This window comes from Chiloscyllium plagiosum, unplaced genomic scaffold (assembly GCF_037043375.1).
Source record: "Chiloscyllium plagiosum isolate Xiang-an unplaced genomic scaffold, Cpla_swu_hap1 HiC_scaffold_17, whole genome shotgun sequence".
In the NCBI taxonomy this organism is placed as follows: Eukaryota; Metazoa; Chordata; class Chondrichthyes; order Orectolobiformes; family Hemiscylliidae; genus Chiloscyllium; species Chiloscyllium plagiosum.
In genome coordinates, this window is record NW_028270155.1 from 60,853,388 (window position 1) to 60,875,469 (window position 22,082).

At 39.9% G+C, this 22,082-nt stretch overlaps 1 protein-coding gene across 1 annotated transcript in view; it reads right to left on the reverse strand.

The window, feature by feature from the left end:
• Nucleotides 1–5,587: 5,587 nt before the first annotated feature.
• The window catches only part of fa2h (fatty acid 2-hydroxylase), a 118,600-nt gene continuing 102,105 nt past the window's right edge, over nucleotides 5,588–22,082 (reverse strand). Inside the window, exons 4-7 of the mRNA XM_043707187.2 lie at nucleotides 18,103–18,209; nucleotides 16,805–16,977; nucleotides 12,497–12,749; nucleotides 5,588–8,285 (exon numbers count right to left, since the gene is read on the reverse strand). Of these exons, the coding sequence (XP_043563122.1) occupies nucleotides 8,206–8,285; nucleotides 12,497–12,749; nucleotides 16,805–16,977; nucleotides 18,103–18,209 (613 nt within the window). The 3' untranslated portion in view covers nucleotides 5,588–8,205. The remainder of the gene's footprint in view (nucleotides 8,286–12,496; nucleotides 12,750–16,804; nucleotides 16,978–18,102; nucleotides 18,210–22,082) is intronic.

Sequence of the window (22,082 nt, forward strand, 5' to 3'; positions counted from 1 at the left end):
GAATCCTACAGTGAACACAGAGCTAAAGTACAGAAATACAGATGAGTGAAGAAAAGGATTGAAAGGTTTCCAGAAAGTAAACAGGATATGATGTTTGCATTCCTGTATGAAAATTGAAGCAAAACTAAACAGTATTAATATCTTGCCTCACCTGTAATTGTAAAATCTGAGATACTCTGTTCTACAACACAAAAACCTGTTGAGCCTGTGAAAACAATGAACAAGTTTCCATGGGAGCAGAGGAGGAAATAATGAAAAAGGTGTGGAGCGATTGCATGCAACCAAACTGGAAAAAGAACCAGAGTTCAGAACATGAATATGCTCATGTTTTAGTGCCACAGAAGTTAATGGGTACATGCTCAAGAGGATGTGAAACAAAATATGTAACAGATTAATATACTTTCAGCTATCAACATTGATCAATTAATCTACATTCCTGAGCCATCTGAACTAATCTCACTGAGTATTGAAGATTAGATTAGATTAGTGTGGAAACAGGCCCTTCGGCCCAACAAGTCCACACCGACCCGCCGAAGCGTAACCCACCCATACCCCTACATTTACCCCTTACCTAACACTACGGACAATTTAGCACGGCCAATTCACCCAAGATGTATCCTGGTGAAACATTGAAGGTGTTGGGAATTCCTAGTTAGAAAACACAAACCATCAGTACGAGCAAGCGTCTCAATATAAAGGACAATTTGTCAATGGGGTGTGTTAATGCAAGACTTGGTCATTTCCTTCAGCTACTCCCTGATCAGTAACAGATCTGAACTAGCATGTATTTATAATCAACGTGGAGATGCATTGCATGTTAATGCTGGCAATTTTAACACCCATTATAAAGTTTTTAAGGTTACCAAAGCCCATTCCCCAACAGTCCTGTCACTGGGGAACTGTCTGCATTCCCTTCGTGCGGGCGGACTGTTGGAGTCTCGCAGGGCTGAGGTAGCTGTCTAGTTCCCTCCCTGGGGTCATAATGGAGTAAAGACTGGTGCAGTGTACCATATGAAGACATCCAGAGTGAGGTGACTGCCCCCAACTAATAATAGAGTGATCTTAAAGTGCACATAACTGATACAAATTTTCAATGACTGGCACAAAGCTCCTGTTTGTCTCAATTGAAAAGTCTGTAAAGAAGTTGAAGTTGACAGCTGAAGTTTGGATTTTTACACTGCGAAGCAGCTCAATGTAAGATTTATTCCCCCTTATCAAACAAACATTTGTCAGACTGTGAGATGACCAAAACATGCTATCCTGATTCATCAGAGCAGGCAGCAGACACATAGCAACAAAAACGCTGGACACCAACTTGAGCAAATCAACTAGAGTTTGAAAAAGCTAAACAGCTTGCTTTTAACAAATGGATATGGGTACTTAAGATGGATTTCATCCACAGAACTGCAGAGATCTGATTGAGAAGTACAAAAACACACTTTGCACTTCCACGAAGACCCGACGTAGAGGAACAGGGATGCTCCACAGACACAGTCAGCCATCATAAGGTGATTATGAATTTATGGTTGGGTGATTCTGACAGGCTGGGAGGAATGTAGATGCAAATGGAACCAACTGAGAGGCAGTAGACCTGATAAAGAATAGGGAAGAAAGGCCCATCAGCCTCTATCTTTACGAAAGGGGCTGAATGGAAATCAACAGGGGCGTACCAACTGTTTTCATCAGCTGGACAGGCAAAACCTAATGTTGGCATTATTAGAGAGTTATCCAACAAGAGGCTCTGCAGTCAACCTTATGGTAGCAGCCCCTCCACATACCACAATAACTCAAATTGGCAACCACATACAAAAAATAATTCATACATCCACCTGTCCCACAGAGTCCTCAGCAGAGAGTATCAAGGCCATCAGGTTAAATGTGGACCAGGAAATCTCCTATTGATTATCATATACCATTGTTGGCTGATGAATCAGTGTTCCTCCATGTTGAGCAATAAAAGGAATGGCGAGGGTGCAGAATGTACTCTAGGTTGGAGGATTTCAACATCCACCACTAAGAGTGGCTCGGCTTCAGCTAATTGAGCTGGTTGAGTCCTAAAGAACATTGCTGCTCAACTGGGTCTGCAGTGGGCGGTGAGAACACCAACAAAAAGGGAAAAGCATACATGTACTTAAACTCATACTGACTAAACTGCCTGTTGCAGATGTATTTGTTCATGACAATATCAGTTACAATGACCGCTGCACAGTCCTTGCGGAGACAAAGTACCAGCTTCACAATGAGTTTGGGTCCATTGTTAATGTGGCACTTCATGGACCAGGTTTTAAACAGATCTAACAACAAGACTGGGTATCCATGAGATGCCATGAACCATCAGCAGCAGCCGCCTCATGGTCTTGCATATCGCCCATAACTATCAAGCCATGGGATCAACTCAAAGCATGACTTTCCTTCAGATCTCTACTGAGTCATAATGCACTCAAAACAGTAACAGTTTCTCTCACCACTGTTTCTCCAGGATTCCGTATTTGTTTGATTTCCAGCGCCGCAGTATTTTGCTTTCACGTCAGTTACCCTCAGTTTCTTCCTTTCCTGTTTATCCCTCAGTCAACCTGTTAACCATATGATTTTTAAAAACTGAAAAAGGTTCATGGAAATGAGTCTTGGTCTGACACCAACACAAGCGAAGGGGGTTGGAAACCAGAAAAACAGAATGAGCAAGTTGCAAACAGACAGTGTAACTTGTAGATTTGTACAAAAGCGGCCTTGCGTAAATTCAGATGAATATTGTGGGGGCATTTGATCAAGATATTTGAAAACTGAGCATGGGGCAGAGCAGTAGAAACAGATCATTACCACTGGTTGGTAAGTCTAGAAGGGCATAAAATTAACTGCAAAAAGAATTAAGACAGGAATGAGGAACTTTACAAATAAATACACACATACAGCTGATCAGGAGGACATAAGGCACACTATCAGAATTAGAGATTAAAACACAAAAGATATCAATATTTTAGAATTATAGAATCCCTATTGTGGAAACAGACCCTCCAAAAGAGCAGCTCACCCAGATGCACCCTCACATCCTATCTCTGTAATCCTGCATTTGCCGTAGTTAACCACCTAGCCCACACATCCCTGGAGAATATGGACAATTTAACATGGCCAATCCAGCCTTTCTTGTGCATCTTTGGACCATAGGAGGAAACTGGAGCACAGAGAAGAAATATGGGGAGAACACGCAAACTCTGGAATGGATCCTAGGTCCCTGGCACAGTGAAGCAGTAGTGTTTAACCACTGTGCTGCCCTCAAGGATAAATACATGAAGGAGAACGGAATGTAGCTACAGGTGGCTGAATGAGATTAGAAAAACTGTTGATGCATAGAATTATCAATATGGACCATTTGGGTCAAAAGTGCCTTTAAATGTCGATTTTATTTCACTTATTTAATTGCAAACTCTAAGTACAAAGTCACCTTTCATTCGCTACTCTCCCTCCACATATACGTTTCTATAAATCTGAATGATCTCCTACCACTCTTTGTCAATGTTTTCGGTGAAACGAGTTTCACCTCCCACAATAAAGCTCTGAAGCACCATAGGAAGCCAAGAAAATTTGCTCAAATGGTTATTTTGTGCAATGCAAGTATTGAACATAGACACTACCTCTACCAGTTACAAAGAAAGGGTAACAGATGCTTTGCAACACCATCACCTCCAAGTTCCTCTTCCAAACCACACAGAATTTGAACTTTGTAGCACTGTTACTCAATCACTGGAAACCCTGGAACTCCCTAATGCACAGCATTCTTGAGGATCTTCATCATAGGCAACATTTTGTCATGCTCCTGACTCAGACAAGATAAGAATACATTAAAGAGCTTCCAGCAATACATTCCTGACAAAGCCACTTTGATCTCTATGGTAGGGGTGGAAGAGTGTGTAGAGGGACACCTTGAATAACTTGTTATCTTCACATTCCACATAAGCCTGTCCTGAGGGGTTAATTACTGTGAGCATACTCTACTCAGGACATTTTAAAGCTGGGCCCATCTTAATTCTCTCCATGTTCCAGTAGCACAGATAAGGCTCAATTATGTGAATAGTGGCAGTAATTTTAAACACATGCAAAACAAAATGCTTTCACTTTATTAAAGATTGTTTTATAAATTCTACGAGGTTAATAACATCAGTCAATTGGTTTACTTTCATAACAGTGATTTATGAAAAGTGGATAATTGGTACTTTACCAGATTTTGCCATTGTTTTCTCTAATTTTTAAGAAAAAGTACTCAATCAACCTTATTATGTTCAAACACATTATGACGTTTCCCTACCATTTCGCCAAGAGGAAGGGACACTATCACTCATCCCAAGACCCTCATCATCTTTTGTAACCTCAGCTCCTACTCCAACCCAATTGTGTCATCTCAAATGGTTCTGTCTTTTTCAAAAAAGAAATGCAATTGGTTACCCCACCACCCCGTGCCTCCCCCCAAACTCTTCATATGTTCAGACATGTCTTTGGAAGGTGGGATTTGCACCCAGGCTTTCTGGGCCAGAGGTGGGGACAGTACAACTGCACAAGAGCCCTCAAGACATTTATTTCCCCCAAAAAATATTTTCTCTAATCAACTGGTTTGGAGATGTTATTACATACCTGGAGCAGATGGGACAAGAGTCCAGGTCTCCTGGGTATAGAGGGAGGGCTAATATTGCAAGAGCCCTCATGCAGAATCATAGAATCCCTAGTATAGGAGCAGACCATTTGGCCCATTGAGTCGACACCAAGCCTCCGAACAGCATTCCACCCATAACCACCCCACTTTACCCAGTCGCCGTAACCCCACATTTCTTATGGTCAATCCATGGAGCCTGCACATCCCTGGATAAGATGAGCAATTTAGCATGGCCAGTCCACTTAACCTGAACATCCTTGGACTGCAGGAGAAAACTGAGGCACCCAGAGGAAACCTGCACCGAAATGGGGAGAATGCACAAACTCCACACAGACAATTGCCTGAGGCTGGAACTGAACTAGAGTCCCTAGTGCTGTGAGGCAGCAATGTTAACCACTGAGCTATGTGGCTCTTTTTCGATATTTTCTAATCAATTGGTTCAGCAGCATCATTGGACATCTCTGGAGCTAGTGGGACTTGAACCCAGTCCTCCTGGCTCAGAGGCAAGGACACTACTACAAGAACTCCTTCAAATGGTGCTTCTTTATGATTCCGCACAATATGTAATCAATCAATCGTACAGTTCAACATTGGTAGGAAGGCTTCAGTTTCTTCCCAGCCCCAGGTTGCATGAAGATGAGCATTTTCAAGACCACATGATAATATTACAACACCAGCATTTAATTAGCTTTCCATATATCAAAAATTCAATTCTCAAACACCATTTTTCCCATGGGAATATTGTGAACAAAAAGAAAACAGACTGATCAACACTGACCTAAAGCCGAACGAGCGAGTATCCTAGGCAACAATTTGCCTTTCAGCTTGGAAGGTGAACAAACGGACCTCAAAACTGGTGACAATAGGTTACACCACTGAGAACTGTTATTACTGTGCAAAAAAGGCAAAGTGAAAAATAAAGAATTGCAGTCTGACAACTTAGTGCTCAGTAAATCAATTAATTTTATAGTCACAAGTCAACATTCTGCAACAAAATTCTTTAAAGGCTTCAAGTTCACTAATTTTATAAACTAGAAATTTTATTAACACTTAGTCAATCAAAAAAGCAATTTGATACAATGCTGCATATATAAATTCATTAACATTACACAAGTTTCTACATTTGGAATTACTGGAGTAATGCTGTAGATGGGGTACAATCCACTCTGCAATTTCAAAGTAGTTTCACAGAACCCCAAACAGTAGTTTTCAAGTGAGACAGTTTTACTATATCCCTCAGTTGCCGAGTTCATAAGTTATTTTGTAAAAAAGCAGCTCACATATCCACATTACGCCAGGTCTAGTACATGCCAGTAATGTCCAACTGCACGTCTACACTTCAGATTCTGTTTTACATGATATTCTACATGTGAGGAACAATTTTATTCCCAAGATCCTAGCCAAAAGAAGAGACAGATTATGTAAAAAGGAGGAAAGAGATGGATTGGTTTTAGATAGCTAATCCTTCAGTTTAGTTTTTTTTTCCATTCAAGAAAACCCACAATTAATTAGTATTTCATATTCCAGCTTTGTCAGTGATGGTGATCAAACTACAGCTCAATGTTACAGCAAGCAATTAACAGCATGCACTGTTCCACCACAGTTGACACCTATTTTGCAAAGGAAATTAGGTAACTACCAGGCCTAAATGTCTGGTTTAAGTTTGAACGGGCGAGTTAGTTTTTAATATTTCAGTAAAATGACTTCGTTTCTAAACTAAAACCCATTGGTGCACAAAAAATGTACATAATAAATCAATGAAGAGGCACAGTAAAAAAGTAAAGTCTTATATACTTCAAAGCTTTGGCCTATATAGAAAATCTTCTACTGCATTTTGATCGACAGGCCTTTTCCAGCAATTGTGACCAGGATTTATTCACAAGCTAGGTTTAGTTTGAAACAAATAGTTACATAATTTCTGCTTCTGAATTTGGTCAAATACCTGCAATATAATTAGAACATTAAAGGATTTTAAACAATGCTCGGGAAGAGAATTTGGACGAAAAAAAACTATTTTCAAAATATACAGACCTTTATTTACAATTACATTTCACCTTATATAGAATCTCTGAAGCGTTCACAAATGCATCAATATTCGCAGTAAAACAATTAAAAAAATGAACTTTCTTTAAACTGCATAGTTAAGCCAGCATACGGTCCCAGAAAGTTGTGGAGCTAATCAGCCCAGAGTTACATTCATAATATAGTCAGTGTCCAAAGCATTACAAGATTCTAATATTAAGGGCAATAATTTTCAATAAAATCTGAGTTTGGGGTGAGTGGCCTGCCCAACAATATTTGCAAAACAAAAAGCTAAAATTTGTTTAGTGCATGATAATAACAGATGCACTATCAAGTAGATAATGCATCTGAACCCCATACTCTCCATTTTCCAGACAGCCTTGGTCAAATTTTTCACATTTTCTTCGGCTGGATATTAATTTCCAACTGCATACATTAGTCTGTACAGTTCTGAGACTTGTTGGGCAAACAGCCAACATTATAATAGTGCTGCACAAAGCCCTGACCCATTGACCAGCAAAGTCAAAAATCACAGCCCAGTTCTTCAAAACGTTTCACTCCAATTTTGTGCAAAGTTTTGTAAGAGGGAAATGCATTTTAATGGCGTTGAGATGTCAGGTACAAGTTTTCCTTACACCCCATATTTATATTTAATAAGGGTGAACTTAAAAGCAGCAATTCGTTCAAAACAAAAATGATGATAGCAGTACATAGGGGTAAGGAAGAGGATTCAATGCATAGCAGTTGGCAGATACAAAGTAGGTAGGTGCAGGAGGAATTTGAAGAGTAATTAAGAATAAATTTGTGGGAAGTTTGTATAGAAACATAACATGACAAACTGAATGTCAAGGATTTACAGAACAGCAACCAATCTTTATGTCTCACTATGTGAAAGGGAATAGCATAACAGAAAAGTCCCCCAACTATTTCCAACATTAAGGAATTTTTTTTCCCATGCTTTAATTGGAGAGTGGAAAGATCAGGTATTTGTCTGATAAGTTAAAGAGTCAAATGTAAAGACGAGAAAGTTAAAACTTTGGAAATGAAGGCCCCATTGTTCCTCACATTTGCTAACATGGAAAATGAACAAAAGTAGTCAAACCTGAATGATCAGTTACTTGCAGCTTTTTGACCTTTTTCCCCACAAATGCTCTTACTTACTAATGAGAAACTGCTTAAAATTCAAAAGCCCAAACTTTAGTGTTAATACTTCCTACAATGCATAACTGCTTTAACAAGATTTATAGACAAACGTCCAAAAAATATACATTTAACAATTAATAAATATTTATCAACAAGCAATAGAGCTCCCCATGATCAGGCACTTTGTTAGAAAATATGGAGGGGACAATATTTGGACAATTCAGAAAGCAGTGAAGCTTTTTTCCCCACTTCTAAGTGTTGAAGGAATCCTACATGCAGCTGAAGTTGACAGAATTGGGCCTGGCCATATGTAGGAATGTATCTGGGTAGAGATTCTTGACAGGGCTGGCTGATTGACAAGGCATTAATAGTGTAAATCTGGAGACCAATTGGAGATATCAGTGACTCTTCTCAAATATTTCTTCTGGAATTACTGTATGGAATGGGTAGTCCCAAAACCGGCTCGTAATTCCAAATCCTGAATAGGAGAGAAATAAATATTATAATTTAGAAGTTTCATTGTTCTTGATAAATTCCAAATAACACATGAATACAAATACAAAATGAAGAATGTCATTGAACCATCCTGACTGGAAGGTTCTGGTCAATTATCTGGTTTATATTCAGCTTAGCTGCACACATTAATTAGGCTGTTTGGCTTTATGATGGGAAGGGAATAATCGAGAGGCCTGTGCTTGCTTATATTTGAGTGATCATCCCAATCACAGTAAAAAGGTACAAAGGCAGATTATAAAACCACAATCTGATCAGTCTTGACTGTGGTAGGAAACTGTTCCCTACCCCAGCTCCTTCCCTCAAACCAAATAACTTTGTCATTTGGGCGCATTGTGAATAGCTCCTTGTGGGTGGCAGAGGTTGATTACATATCATTATTTGAACAGGAAGCAGATTCAAAGTGCGTCAGTGCAGAGGAATCTTTATGGCCTTGTGAATTAATCGCAGGAAGTGGCTACGCAGGCGCAGCATAGAATAAGACAAGTAAATGGAATCTTAGCATTTATTGAAAAAAGGATTTGATAGGCATGGACAAGTTGGACCAAAGGGTTTGTTTCCATGCTGTATGACTAACTGTATGTCATCAAAGCATGTTCACACCATCCTGGAAATATTTCCCTGGAATAAACCATTCCCCATCGGAAAAAAAGGGCAGCATAATTCAAACAAGATATTTGAGAAAACTAGGCACACAGGATAAATAAAGGAAAGTTGCCTATCCTCCGAATAAAAGTCTCCTCCTCTTAATGAGAGACGCACCTCACTCAAAGGATTTGAGTAACTGGCGATTCATCTTCGGATCAGTTTTCAGATTCATTCACCCTTTCACAAGGGACAATTGACTGGTTACCTGATGGAGTTTTGTGAGAATATTTTCACACATTGCCCCTCTTAGTTCCCTCATTTGTAAAATTAAAAAAAACCTGTACTTTCAATTATCCCACCCATCACACAAGGAAGGTTAGGCTAGCATATTTTTCTTTTTGCACCCAAGCCCCTGAACATGTCAGCAAAGGCTACAATTCAACTCAGGATCTTGGTCCACAATGGAAATAAAACCAAACTAGGGCAGCATGGTGGCTCAGTGGTTAGCACTGCTGCCACACAGCACCAGGGTCCCAGGTTTGATTCCAGCCTCGGGCGACTGTCTGTGTGGAGTTTGCACATTCTCCCTGCATCTGTGGGAGTTTCCTTCGGGTGCTCCGGTTTCCTCCCACATTCCAACGATATGCAGGTCAGGTGAATTGGCCATGCTAAATTGCCCTAGTGTTAGGTGCATTAGTCAGAGGCAAATGAGACTGGGTGGGTTACTCTCTGGAGGGTCGGCGTGGACTGGTTGGGCCGAAGGGCCTGTTTCCACACTGTAGGGAATCTAATCTAATCAAAAACTGCTGAATGAGAGAGACTAAAAGCAAGCCAGGAACGTCAAGTGTCGGAACAGTTTGATGACTTGGGAAAACATGGCTTCTATCCCCACTTCCCACCCCCCCCTCCGACCCCCCATTTCATGGGGTTCAACTACAACAGTGAACATAAAGAGATGGACTCCAGGTTCACAGAGCCCAATTGTTTGATACATTAACAAGCTGGACAGGACAAGGTGGGAGAAAGTCTCTTCGCAGGATAGGGAGAGGCTGTTTTCCCTGGAGCATCAGCTGTTGAGGGGTGACTTGATAGAGGTTTGTAAAATTATGAGGGGCATGGATAGGGTAAATAGACAAAATCTTTCCCCCGTGTGGGGGAATCCAGAACTAGAGGGCATAGCTTTAGGGTGAGAGGGGAAAGGGACTTAAGGGGCAACTTTTTCACGCAGAGGGTGGTGCATGTATGGAATGAGCTGCCAGAGGAAGTGGTGGAGGCTGGTGCAATTACAACATTTAAAAGGCATCTGGATGGGTGTATGAACAGGAAGGGTTTGGAGGGATATGGGCCAAGTGCTGGCAAATGGGACTAGATTAGATCAGGATATCTGGTCAGCATGGACGAGTTGGACCAAAGGGTCAATTTCCAAGCTGAACAACTCTATGATAGTGTTAAGTCTTCCAAACTGGGCTTTCCTTTTAATTATTTGTGCTCCAGATGTCACAGAAACAGAAAACACCTAAAAAAAAAGTACAGGTTACTGGAGAGAGAAGAAAAAGAGGGGAAGGGTAGGGAAACAGACGATACACAAAACAAAGCCAATACTTGGTCTAGAATAAACTAGAAGTGGGTCTGAAAGATCTGGTGTCTTGAACTGGAGAAGTTGGTTCATAAAGAAGCAAACAAATTAACTGCGCCAAACTATACCGCTAACCTCCATGGATGTTGTGCGCTTTGGTTAAATTACAGTTGGCAAGTCTAGTACACAGTTTTATCCAAGACGTAAACATTCAGGGCTGGAAGGCTAAAAACAACAGGCGTAAACCATAAAGCCATAAAATTGGGCCAGGAGTAATTTCCCTTCAATTTCTGCTTGCTGTATATGGCACAGTCCTGATTGCTACCCACTCATGCAGTTTAAAGGGGGCAATGGTTATGAAGTAGATAATTCAGGATACTGTACAGAAGTAGGACATTAAATGCTTGAAAGAGGTAGATTTAGATTACTAGTTCAAGGTAAACTATGATAATAGGACAAGGAGCTGATAATTATGGATGTTTCCAGCACCAGAACAGCCTAAAGCAAGAGATTAAAAATCCTTTATTCAAAACCAGTTGCATTCTATGGTTCGGAGGAGATGGGGAGACTGTGGGCATTAAAATAAGGCAGTCTTTCATTCATGTGGGGAGGGAGTGTTACTCAACAATGTGCAGAAGTGAAGCCATTGGAAAAAAAGGGAAACCCCACAAATGAACGTTTGATTATCCAGAATTCCAGACAGGCAATTTAACTTCCAAGATGTCATTAATAAGGGTTTATTGGTGAGAGTTTTCAGCTTACAGGGATCAGCTACTTGCAGCTCACATCAACCAAAACTACATTCCAATCTCAGAGCAATTCAAATACTTTAAAAAGGTGCAAAAACAAGCATTTTTTTTTAAATAAAAGGTTAAACCATTTATCAAACTGAAAATTTTATCTTAAAATTGGTTACTTTTCATATAGGTATTAGACAGAAGGAATATGTTCAGGAATCCAAATTATGAAAAGTCATTTATGACCTTTCAAAAAGTATGGTTTAACAGTAAAGGGAACTCTCCACTGGGGCGAGACAAATGACAGCAGGCCACAAATTGGTTTGCCTAGCCTCAATTTAATTACAGCAAAAAAAAAAAAACCTATGAACAACTCAGCATTAAAGCTAGTCACAAAAATTACTGAGAAAGCACTTTTTCACATTCCTATACAATGAGATTAATCTCAACTGTAAACAATTTTAAAAGGACAGAGTACAAAAAGCTCTTACTCTGAACTTTGCTATACCTGGTACAAACACCAATTTAAAAAAAAAAAGGATAAATGAGTAATTTTTTCATGCACTGATGCCTCAGTTGGTAAGATAATTGGATCCCATTGCACATCACACAATAACCTGGACACCATCAACATTTACCATCACAGTCCTGAAACTCGCAGTAACCCTCAATTGACGTTAACCGTGGGCGTACTGAGCCAGAACTGGACTGGGTTGAAAGGAGTATTGCTCTGAACCCAATTTTTCTACTTTCTAATTTATTCCTACTATATGCAATGCTGGACTTGTATTTCTTTATTTTTCTAATTTTTTTAAACTAAGATCTTGTTTTGAAGGATCAGTACCTAGGTACCTCGCATCCAAGATGGCGCCGTAAGTGGCGACTTATAAACTTTTCACTGTATTCATGAGTACGTGACAAGTAAGCTAATTCAAATTCAAATCGACATTAGAGAGAAACATCTGGTTCCTCAACGAGAGCTGCCAGCATCTTCCATAGCAAGTCAAATCACTGTCTCTTCAGTGCTGCATGAAAATGCTAGCACAGATTATAGCCTCAAATTCCAGAATGCAGCTTGAACCTGCAAACTAATGAGTCCAGTTAATAAATCTTGCACTTTTATGGACTAATGACATACTCACTTAGGGGTTTCCTCACCATTCATAAGGAAGGAACAAACAATTGATTGGTTGGGCATATATTGGGGCCAAAATAAAAGAATGTAATCTGCTAACCAAAATATTAAATAAGGACATGCTAAAAACTTGCATGTACCTAATCTTTGGTGTTCAAAATGATGTTTAACATGGTATGCTTTAAGTCCGTAGAGGTAGCTGCCCTTCTTTGGAGATCCATAATGTAGATAATAATGTATCATATCATAGACAACATAGCCACATAGACCTCCGACAAAGATAGACATGCCAACTGCTCCTGGGGCAAGCAAGTGGAAAGCAGCCAAGAATAACACTACAACGAGTGATGCTGGAACAGGCGGGAAGACCAAACGTGAACCATCAAAAGGAGACTGCAGAGAGGAGAGAGAGAATATGTTTAATTCCTTACATGACAGGTGCACAATCTTCATGGAACACAACCTTTTACACTTTAACTCATGACTAATTTTGCATGCTGATAAATCAACAGCCACAGCACTATACATGGTTTTCAGTAGTAAGAGCTAGCAGTACATTCACATCTTTAAAATAAAAAGGGTAGGAGGAGGATTACCAAAGTCAGAACCTAGACCAAAATATTTCATTTGTACTAGAATTCAGGGTATTGGATGGTAGTGCTGCAGAGTTAAATAAAGGGAACGATAATGTGCAAAATACTGTAAATACACATACGTTACTCCTTTCTAAACCAGTGTCCCAAACCCGAAACGACGGTCCTGGATAATAGAAACGGTTGACACAGACAACCATACACAGTGTGAGAGCACGAGCGAGAGAGGGGGGAGCGAGAGAGGGGGAGAAAGAAAAAAAGGAGGGAGAGAAAGAAAAAAAGGAGGGAGAGAAAGAAAAAAAGGAGGGAGAGAAAGAAAAAAAGGAGGGAGAGAAAGAAAAAAAGGAGGGAGAGAAAGAAAAAAAGGAGGGAGAGAAAGAAAAAAAGGAGGGAGAGAAAGAAAAAAAGGAGGGAGAGAAAGAAAAAAAGGAGGGAGAGAAAGAAAAAAAGGAGGGAGAGAAAGAAAAAAAGGAGGGAGAGAAAGAAAAAAAGGAGGGAGAGAAAGAAAAAAAGGAGGGAGAGAAAGAAAAAAAGGAGGGAGAGAAAGAAAAAAAGGAGGGAGAGAAAGAAAAAAAGAGGGAGAGAAAAAGATTCTGGCTGTATAATGGGTTTGTAACGTGCACCATGTGCCTCTGTATTAAAGTAGAAGTCTAGATCAGTCATCGCTGATTGTGGTGATTTTTGCCTGTATTTTGTACAAAGTAAACATTAATGGCAGGAGCAGTCTCTTTTGGAATTCCCTTAGCTTCAGGGCAGGATGTAATTTACCCTTCACATGATGCGCAATGATTCACTTAATTTGACGGCTGGAGTCACTTCAAGCAGAAACCTCCCTTTTTGGTACCTCTCCACAAATTACATAAGCCACGTGACCTCACTAGTCCTGTACTATGCTGCATATATCCCACCCAGAGTCTACAGTTGTGCCACAGATATCCCACCCACAGTCTACAACTGTGCTGCAGGTAAATGTGGTGCAATTTCTGGTTAAACAGCCAAGGCTTTTGCCCGAAACGTCGATTTCAAAGCTCCTTGGATGCTGCCTGAACTGCTGTGCTCTTCCAGCACCACTAATCCAGAGCCAAGGGAACGGGCTGTCAAAATTTGTGGCAGCCAAACAAACAAAAACATTCTTAAACCAGCACAAATAGAATGAGGATATTCTTCCAGTGAATAAAAGATCCTCTGCATTGTATTTTAGGTAACGCCAAAACCATCAATACTTTAGGTGGTAGGAAATTATAGGCTAATCCTGATTGCGATTACTGCCAACCTCAAGGACCCATTGTCTCATGGCAACCCATCACAACACAGTGTCCCGGACTCTGTGAATGGAATGACCTTTCATAACTGGGTGATACTCGCTCATAAACAAGATGCAACATTTAACAGCAGTTTGTCCAGAGGATTATCGAAAACTTCCATCAAATAAAGCAGATCGTTGCTAAGCTTTGAGTGAGTCATTTTTCACATTGACAAGCAGCAACTCTATAGTATTGAACTGCATGGAATCTCAGACGCATATTAGCATAGACTTATTGTATAATTAAATTATTGCATAAAATACTTTTCTGCCCAAGTCTAAACCTCAATTTAAATAAAGATAGCATTCAGCGTACACATTTTTAAATTCCTCTCCCCTTCCATAGGAGAAGTGCCAGTAGATTGGCAGACAGCCAATGTGGTACTGTTATTCATGACTGGAGCAAGGGGTAAAGCAGGAAACTACAGGCTACTATTAAGGAAAGAACTGGAAGCAATTCTGAAGGACAGGATTGATTTGCACTTGGAGAAGCTGGGATTAATCAAGAACAGTCGCCATGGTTTCACTAAGGGGAGGACATGTCTTGACGGATTTTTTCAAAAGTGGTGACAGTGTGCAGATTAGAGTAATACATTCAACATAATTTGGATATTTGATGAGGTCCAGTATGAGAGAATAATAGCGAAGTTAAGAGCCCATGGGATCCAAGGAAATTTGGCCAATTGGATCCAGGAATATGCTGAGTGGCTGAAAGATGTTTTTATGACTTGAAGCCTGCATCCAAATAGGGTTCCGCAGGGATTGGAGCTGGAGCCCATACTGTTTGTGGTTTATATGAACAAATTAGACTTTAATGTACGAAGGTTGACCTGTTCAGTTCACAAATATGAAAATTGGTGGGTGGCAAATATTAAGGATAGGTTTAGATGGTTGATCTTGAACATTGCAGACCAATTATCAGAAGGGCCTTTTTCTATATTGTAGACCTGTATGATGCTATGGAATGTGGGCATCACTGGTTGGATTAACATTTATTGCCCATCTAAGGTGGTCCTTGAGATGGTGTAGAGCTACCTTTGTGGACCACTGCAGTTCACTTGGTGTAGGTACACCTGCAATGCCACTGGGGAGGGAATTCAGAATTTTGACCACATGACAGTGAATGAATGGCAATATAATTCTAATGTGCTTGGTTTGAAGGGTAACCTGCATCTGGTAGTGTATTCGTATACCTGCCACTCTCATCCTTCTAGATTTGGGATTGGAAGGTGCTGTCTAAGGATCTTGGGTGAATTTCTACAGTACATCTTGCACATCATAATAGCAAAACGCCCTGTGTATCAGAGGTGGAGGGAATGGATGCTTATGGATGTGGCGCGAATCAAGTTGGCTGCTCTGTCCTGGATGGTGTCAAGCTTCTCGAGTGTTGTTGGAGCTGTGCCCATCCAAGCAATTGCAGAGTATTCCATCCCATGTCTGACTTGTGCCTAGTAGATGGTGGACAGGCTTTGAGGAGTCAGGAGAGAGTTACTTGCTGCAGGATTCTCAGCGACAGCTTTCATATGGCTTGTCTATGGGAGTTCCTTACATGATGGATGAAAGTTCTAGTGTAAGTCCATTAACTTGACAATTCATAGTCAAAGGGCTTTCAAAACAACCATCGTAATTTTCAGAAGGCCCCAAAAACCAATTCACTGGGGAGCAGTGGGGAATGATGTCAGAACTGATGGAGATATTAAGTTTAGCACTTCTCTGAACTAAAAGGGAGTCACTTTAAAGTAACAGAAATAATCTTTTCACTGTAATTATAAATGGAAGTATACATAATAAAAATGCACATCCTACAGCCAGCATTACTGTTGAAAATGACGACACCCTATCAAAACACCATTAAGTTTATAAGTAGGGCTGCTCTCCTGAAGCACATCAATTGACAAACCTATTTTAAGTCACTCCACATTGAATACTTTAAATGCATATTAGGTACAGACCAGGGCAGAAGGGATTGAGATAGAAGGAAGTAAAATATTGCAGATGCTGGAAATCTGAAACAATAGAGACAGTCAGTAGTATCTGTGGAGAGAGAAATGTAACATTTTGAATCTGGTAGAACTCTTCTTCAGAATTCCAAACTCTGAACATAAAGAATCTTCATACCAGACTTGACATATTAATTCTCTTTCTCTCACCACAGATGCTATCAGATCTGCTGACTCTCTCTAGCATTTTATGTTCAATAGAGATAGAAGCAGATTAGCGGTGCATGAAATTTGCCAAATTTTGGGAGAAGATTTGAAGATAGTGTATAATTTATGGTTCCCATTGTTCCCATTGAATAAAATAAAGAAACAGTACAATTTCCAACAGAAAAACTGGGGTACCACCAACTATGTGAATCACACACATGCCTTTGAAACAGTGTGCGATTTAGAAGCCTATTAAGAATTTTTTGTTTTATTTAAAATGCAGTGTCAAATTGAAATTTCCAAAAGCATGTGCTTTCAAGAATTTGTGCAGGAATCTCATTATGAAAACTAAATAGTAGCAGCCCTACTTATAATTTCAGATCACGCAGAGTTTATTGAAATCACCTTGTGGTGCTGCCCATGGAGCATAAAGTGAAGAGTGATGAGGTAGTAATTGCTGGCCGGTGGTTTCATATGGAAAACATATCGATGGATCAGATACTCAACTAGGGACCACAGAAACATTCCAAGCACGAACAAAAAGGGGAAGCAGTACTTGTGGACGGGAATGGAGTATTCTGGAGAGAGAGGAAAAAAAAAACCATCAATCCAGTCCTGAAGGGTCACCTGACCTGATATATTAACTCTGCTTTCTCACACAGATGCTGCCAGACCTATTGAGTTTTTCCAACAATTTCTGCTTTTCAGCATCTGCCTTTTTTTTTGTTTTTAAAATTAATCTTGGCTCTTCTTACAGATTTTAGTCTTGGAAGATATCCACATTCAGAGATTAGAAACCTTGCAATGCTCCAAGTTACTGCTCCTCCACCTTCCATTTTTAAGCTAGTAATGAGAACATTTTAAATTTTCCATTTCTCCCCCGGCCAATCTGCCCAACCTGCGCATCTTTGAACTGTGGGAGGAAACCAGGGCATCCCATACAGACACAGGAAGAATGTGCAAACTCCCCTGGTCGACGTGCAGACAGTCACCTGAGGCTGGAATTGAACCTGGTCCCTGGCATTGTGAGGCAGCAGTGCTAACCACTGAGCCACTGCGCTGCCAGTCTTCAACATTATTTACATATTTCTCTTCAGTGAGAAGATAGCAAGGGACAATTCAAATTTTTAAATGCCCAGAACTAACCAGATATACATTTTAGAATCTACATTGCTTCACAGGTAATTGCCTTGGAAGGGGAAGGTTAGAACATTTCAACAAAACATTAAATACTGCACAAGAAAAAGTTAAGGTTGCTTTCTGTCTACAGATGCTGCCAGATCTGCTGAAATTTTCCAGCAATTGGTTTTTGGTCCTGATTTCTAGCATCGAAGTTTGTTTGTTTTATTTTTTAGTGTTTAACTCACTGCCATATCTTTCAGGTGTGCCCATCTTGACATTCTGCTCCTCTGTGACAGGATTTCCATTCTGATCTTTTTCGCCTGTTCGGTCATTACTTCTGCCATTGCATCTGGTGTTTGCCACTTATCGTTCAACCTCCCCACCCTATCTTCAGCACGTACACCAACCTTTCCCGAGCTACAATCAGTTCTGAAGGTAGGTCAATGGACCCAAAAGATTAACTCTGGTTTCTCTCCACAGACGCTGCCAGACCTGAGTTTCTCCAATTTATATTTTGGCATTATTTAATGTGACACACTATTACACAAGTTCATATACCTCCTATTCTGAAACAGCAGTACCTTTTGTGATGGATGTGAAAAGTTGAGTGTTGCCTTGAGCCAGTTCAGTGTAGCAGTACCAACTGATGAAAATAACAACAGGAGTCCAAACCAAGGGTACCATATACCTGCAGAGAGAAAGAGGGAGGGCATCGAATGAAAACACTATCTTTACCATTCCACAAATACCACATGCTAAAGTGAAATGGACCCAGTATGGACAGCACGGTGTGGATCATGCTAGGATTACCTACAACACATCTCCATCTTACTGATTGTATTTCAACTCTCTCACAAAGGCAAGTTAGCATCTCAAATGGTACACCTTTGGGAAAGTCTTTAACAGACACCAGTTAAAAAGGAGCTACATGGGGTTAGGGCTTTCTAAATGAATACCGTATGCAAGGCCACCATGAGTCATACCATAATTCCCAAGACTGGGGGCTGGAAGAGGACAGGGATATCAGAACATGTATATACAACGCTCAGGATCCAAGTTTCAACAGGTCAAATCAGAAGTTTTGGATTTTGTTCAATCTCCACAAACAATTAAGAGGGAGCTTAAGTAGTAATGACCTTTCCTTCATTCATCCAACCACTACAATTGTAATCCTTAGAATTCATAAGTCATTATGATCTCTCGAACATTGTGCTGGTCACAAATATTATATCATAATATTCTCTAAAGAAACACAGACTTTGGGTTGAGAAATTCTCCATTTTTGTATAGATTATATTAATTTACAATTCTTTCTCAATGGTCTCTCAAACGTACGTGTACTGTTTAGTAACCTATAACTTTCAGCTGATTGGTAAGTTTATGCCCCGTTCACTGCCTTGTTGCTGACTTTCTAACCCAACCTGTGTGTTTGTATCAGTTATTACAAAGTCAGGATCAATGCCAGTCAACTCCCTTCACAGCATAAATAACTTTTTAACATCCCTTCAGCTTTTTAAATCTTCTAAATCACAACTTTCAAGATGGATAAGCAGACCCACAGTTGCTGTTCAATCTATACCCCCACGGCAGTAAATATTCTCCCAGTCTTACCTGACCCGGACTGCTCCAACAATCTGACCAATGCCTCATGCAGAAATAAAAGAACGTTATTTGATTTATGTGCCGTACCTTGCTAACACAGCTTTATGGTTATTTTAACACTGCTTCAATTGATCATCACATCATAAACACATCTTTTCCTTTTACTTAAGTTAACTGAGCTATTACGCATCAAACATTTATTGCTTAGTGTTTCCATAATGTTTGGTCTATGGTTTTATTACTGTTGCCAATGTTCTGAAAATCAATAGTATCCTTTTTAACTCTCTTCAGATCAGGATTTCATTTAATATTCTCTTCATGTTGCACACATCCTCATCCAGCTTTTTCTTCATGTTGAATTATTTGTTACACATCTGTCCAATAACTTAAACAAGTGTGCCAATTTGATTGGAATAGTGGTACTGTCTCTATGCCTGTACCAGGATGCCCAGATTCAATTCCCACCCACTCCAGGTGGTATGTAGTAACATCTCTGAACGGATTGATTAGGAAAATAGGTTAAATAATCAAATGTCATACCTAGCACCTACCATATTGGGCACATTGACAACATTGTATTAACTAAAGTGGTATCAGATTGAAAGTGAGTGTGAAGGGGGAGTGGGGGGGGGGGGGGGGGGGGGGGGGTTAAAACCCTTATACAATGTAACTGAACCAGCCTATCACATGCTAAGCCCTCAAGAACAGCATGATTTGCTTTCACATTATCTTCAAGGACTGGTAAATCATTCGAGGAGAAAGTGAGGTCTGCAGATGCTGGAGATCAAAGTTGAAACTTTATTGCTGGAACAGCACAGCAGGTCAGGCAGCATCCAGGGAACAGGAGATTCGACGTTTCGGGCACAGGCCCTTCCTGAAGAAGGGCCTGTGCCCGAAACGTCGAATCTCCTGTTCCCTGGATGCTGCCTGACCTGCTGTGCTGTTCCAGCAATAAAGTTTCAACTGGTAAATCATTCATAAAACAATTGCACTTAAAATTCAGGTTGTCATACCAAGACCATAATACTTATCATAAAATTACTCTAAACTACTGCAGTGCAGAAAACATTAAATGCATTTTAGGGAATAAAAAATATAGGACTCAAAAGTATAGTCTTATTCCTCTTTCCAAGTTTCTGACCAGTAACAAGTTAATAATCTAACTTACCATCATCTGGTCAGTTAGTTTTTCCATTTGGAAAACACAATTTCACAAAACAAATAAATTGCATGTTTTAAGAAAGAGCTAAAGTTATGCATGCAAATAAATTTATTTCCTAGTAAAAGCAGCAATTGCTAGGAAGCAAGATCTATGCTACTTATTTCCTTAGAACCAAAATTAATTTTGAAAAGGGGACGTGGACATTATAAGCAAACATTGATCGAACCAAGATGAAAACGAATATTATGAAACAAGATTGATCTTGACCGAGAGTATATCCTGCATTTATGGGAAGTGGATTAAAAAGGGAAGCTTGACTGATAACTTGCTCCTTGGAGTCTTGTATGAAGTCTTGACTGGATCTTCAACATAACAGAGCTTCTGGAAACTTGAAAGGAAAAACTGATGATTGCACCAAGATTGAGACCATCATTCAAGAATTCCAGTTAACCAAGGGCAATTTGGCCAGCTACAAGTGCTGGCCCAGCTAGCAATACCCATATGCCCCACATGAAATGCTTTAAAATCCAATATTTTACAGAACAGGAAAATTAGAGCAGCTTTATAACTAAAAGACCAACATCTCTTCTCAAGCCTTGAGCTGATGAGTATGACCTTTTTAAAAAAAAACTAAACATTCACAAAATCAAATTTGCTCATGTTCCTGACCTGTATTCAAGGTTACATTACTCCAAAACAGAAGCGGAATTGAATAGAACCAATCCATTCTAGAGGAGCCAAGCCCATCACAGTGAGGCGATTTGGCTGAAATTGGACCAAGTTTCTGAGCAGGAGATACAAACCAGTGCTGGGTGTTACTGAAAGATCATGGTTATCTAGTGCAGAATTTGACAAAAAGGCCATTAACCAAAATGGTCTGCAACAAAACCTGGCTGATACTTAAAAATAAATACACCTTAGCAGAAGTTTCACAATCACCTTTCAAAGATACAATCTTCATTTTAAAACACTAGCAGACTTTAGGAAATCAAAGAGGATCAAGATGACAACTTAGCAGCATGGCTAATAATCAGCGATGCAATAGATTTATTGATTCACACTTAGCAGATATAAAATATGCACTTCCCTATGAAAACCAATGGCAAATTAAATAAAGCGCCCTCCAATCTGTTTCTTAATTCATCTAGAATGAAGTTTATCTATCACAGATCAAAACTATTGGTATTGTTGTGACAATCTAACTTCATACAGTCATGGGATGTCTTTAATTCAGGATCACAAGTACACTGACCGCTTTGGGGGTTCTTTCATAATGTAAAATTGTGCAAACGTTTCCAAGTTAATTGATCTGGCCTCAAGGAACTCACCAAGACTCTCACTGCCCTGTGCAAACTTTATTTGAGCAAAGGTTGTGTTGGAAATAATTGATAAGTGAACGGTTCTCAGAGGGGAGATGCCATTATAATGAATTCAACGGCCACAAAACAAAATTCTCAAAGATAAAAAACATTGAAAATTTTTTTATGATTCAACCATTCCCAATTTTGATTATAAATTACATACATTCGTCATTGCTCAATGCCAAGCAATGGCCATCTTCTGTTTACAATCAATTACAAGATCACGAGGGCGGCACGGTGGCACAGTGGTTAGCACTGCCGCCTCTCAGCGCCAGAGACCCGGGTTCAATTCCCACCTCAGGGAATTGTGTGTGTGGAGTTTGGACATTCTCGGTGTCTGCTTGGGTTTCCTCCCACAGTCCAAAAAAGAATGTGCAGGTTAGGTGAATTGGCCATGCTAAATTACCCATAGTGTTAGGTGAAGGGGTAAATGTAG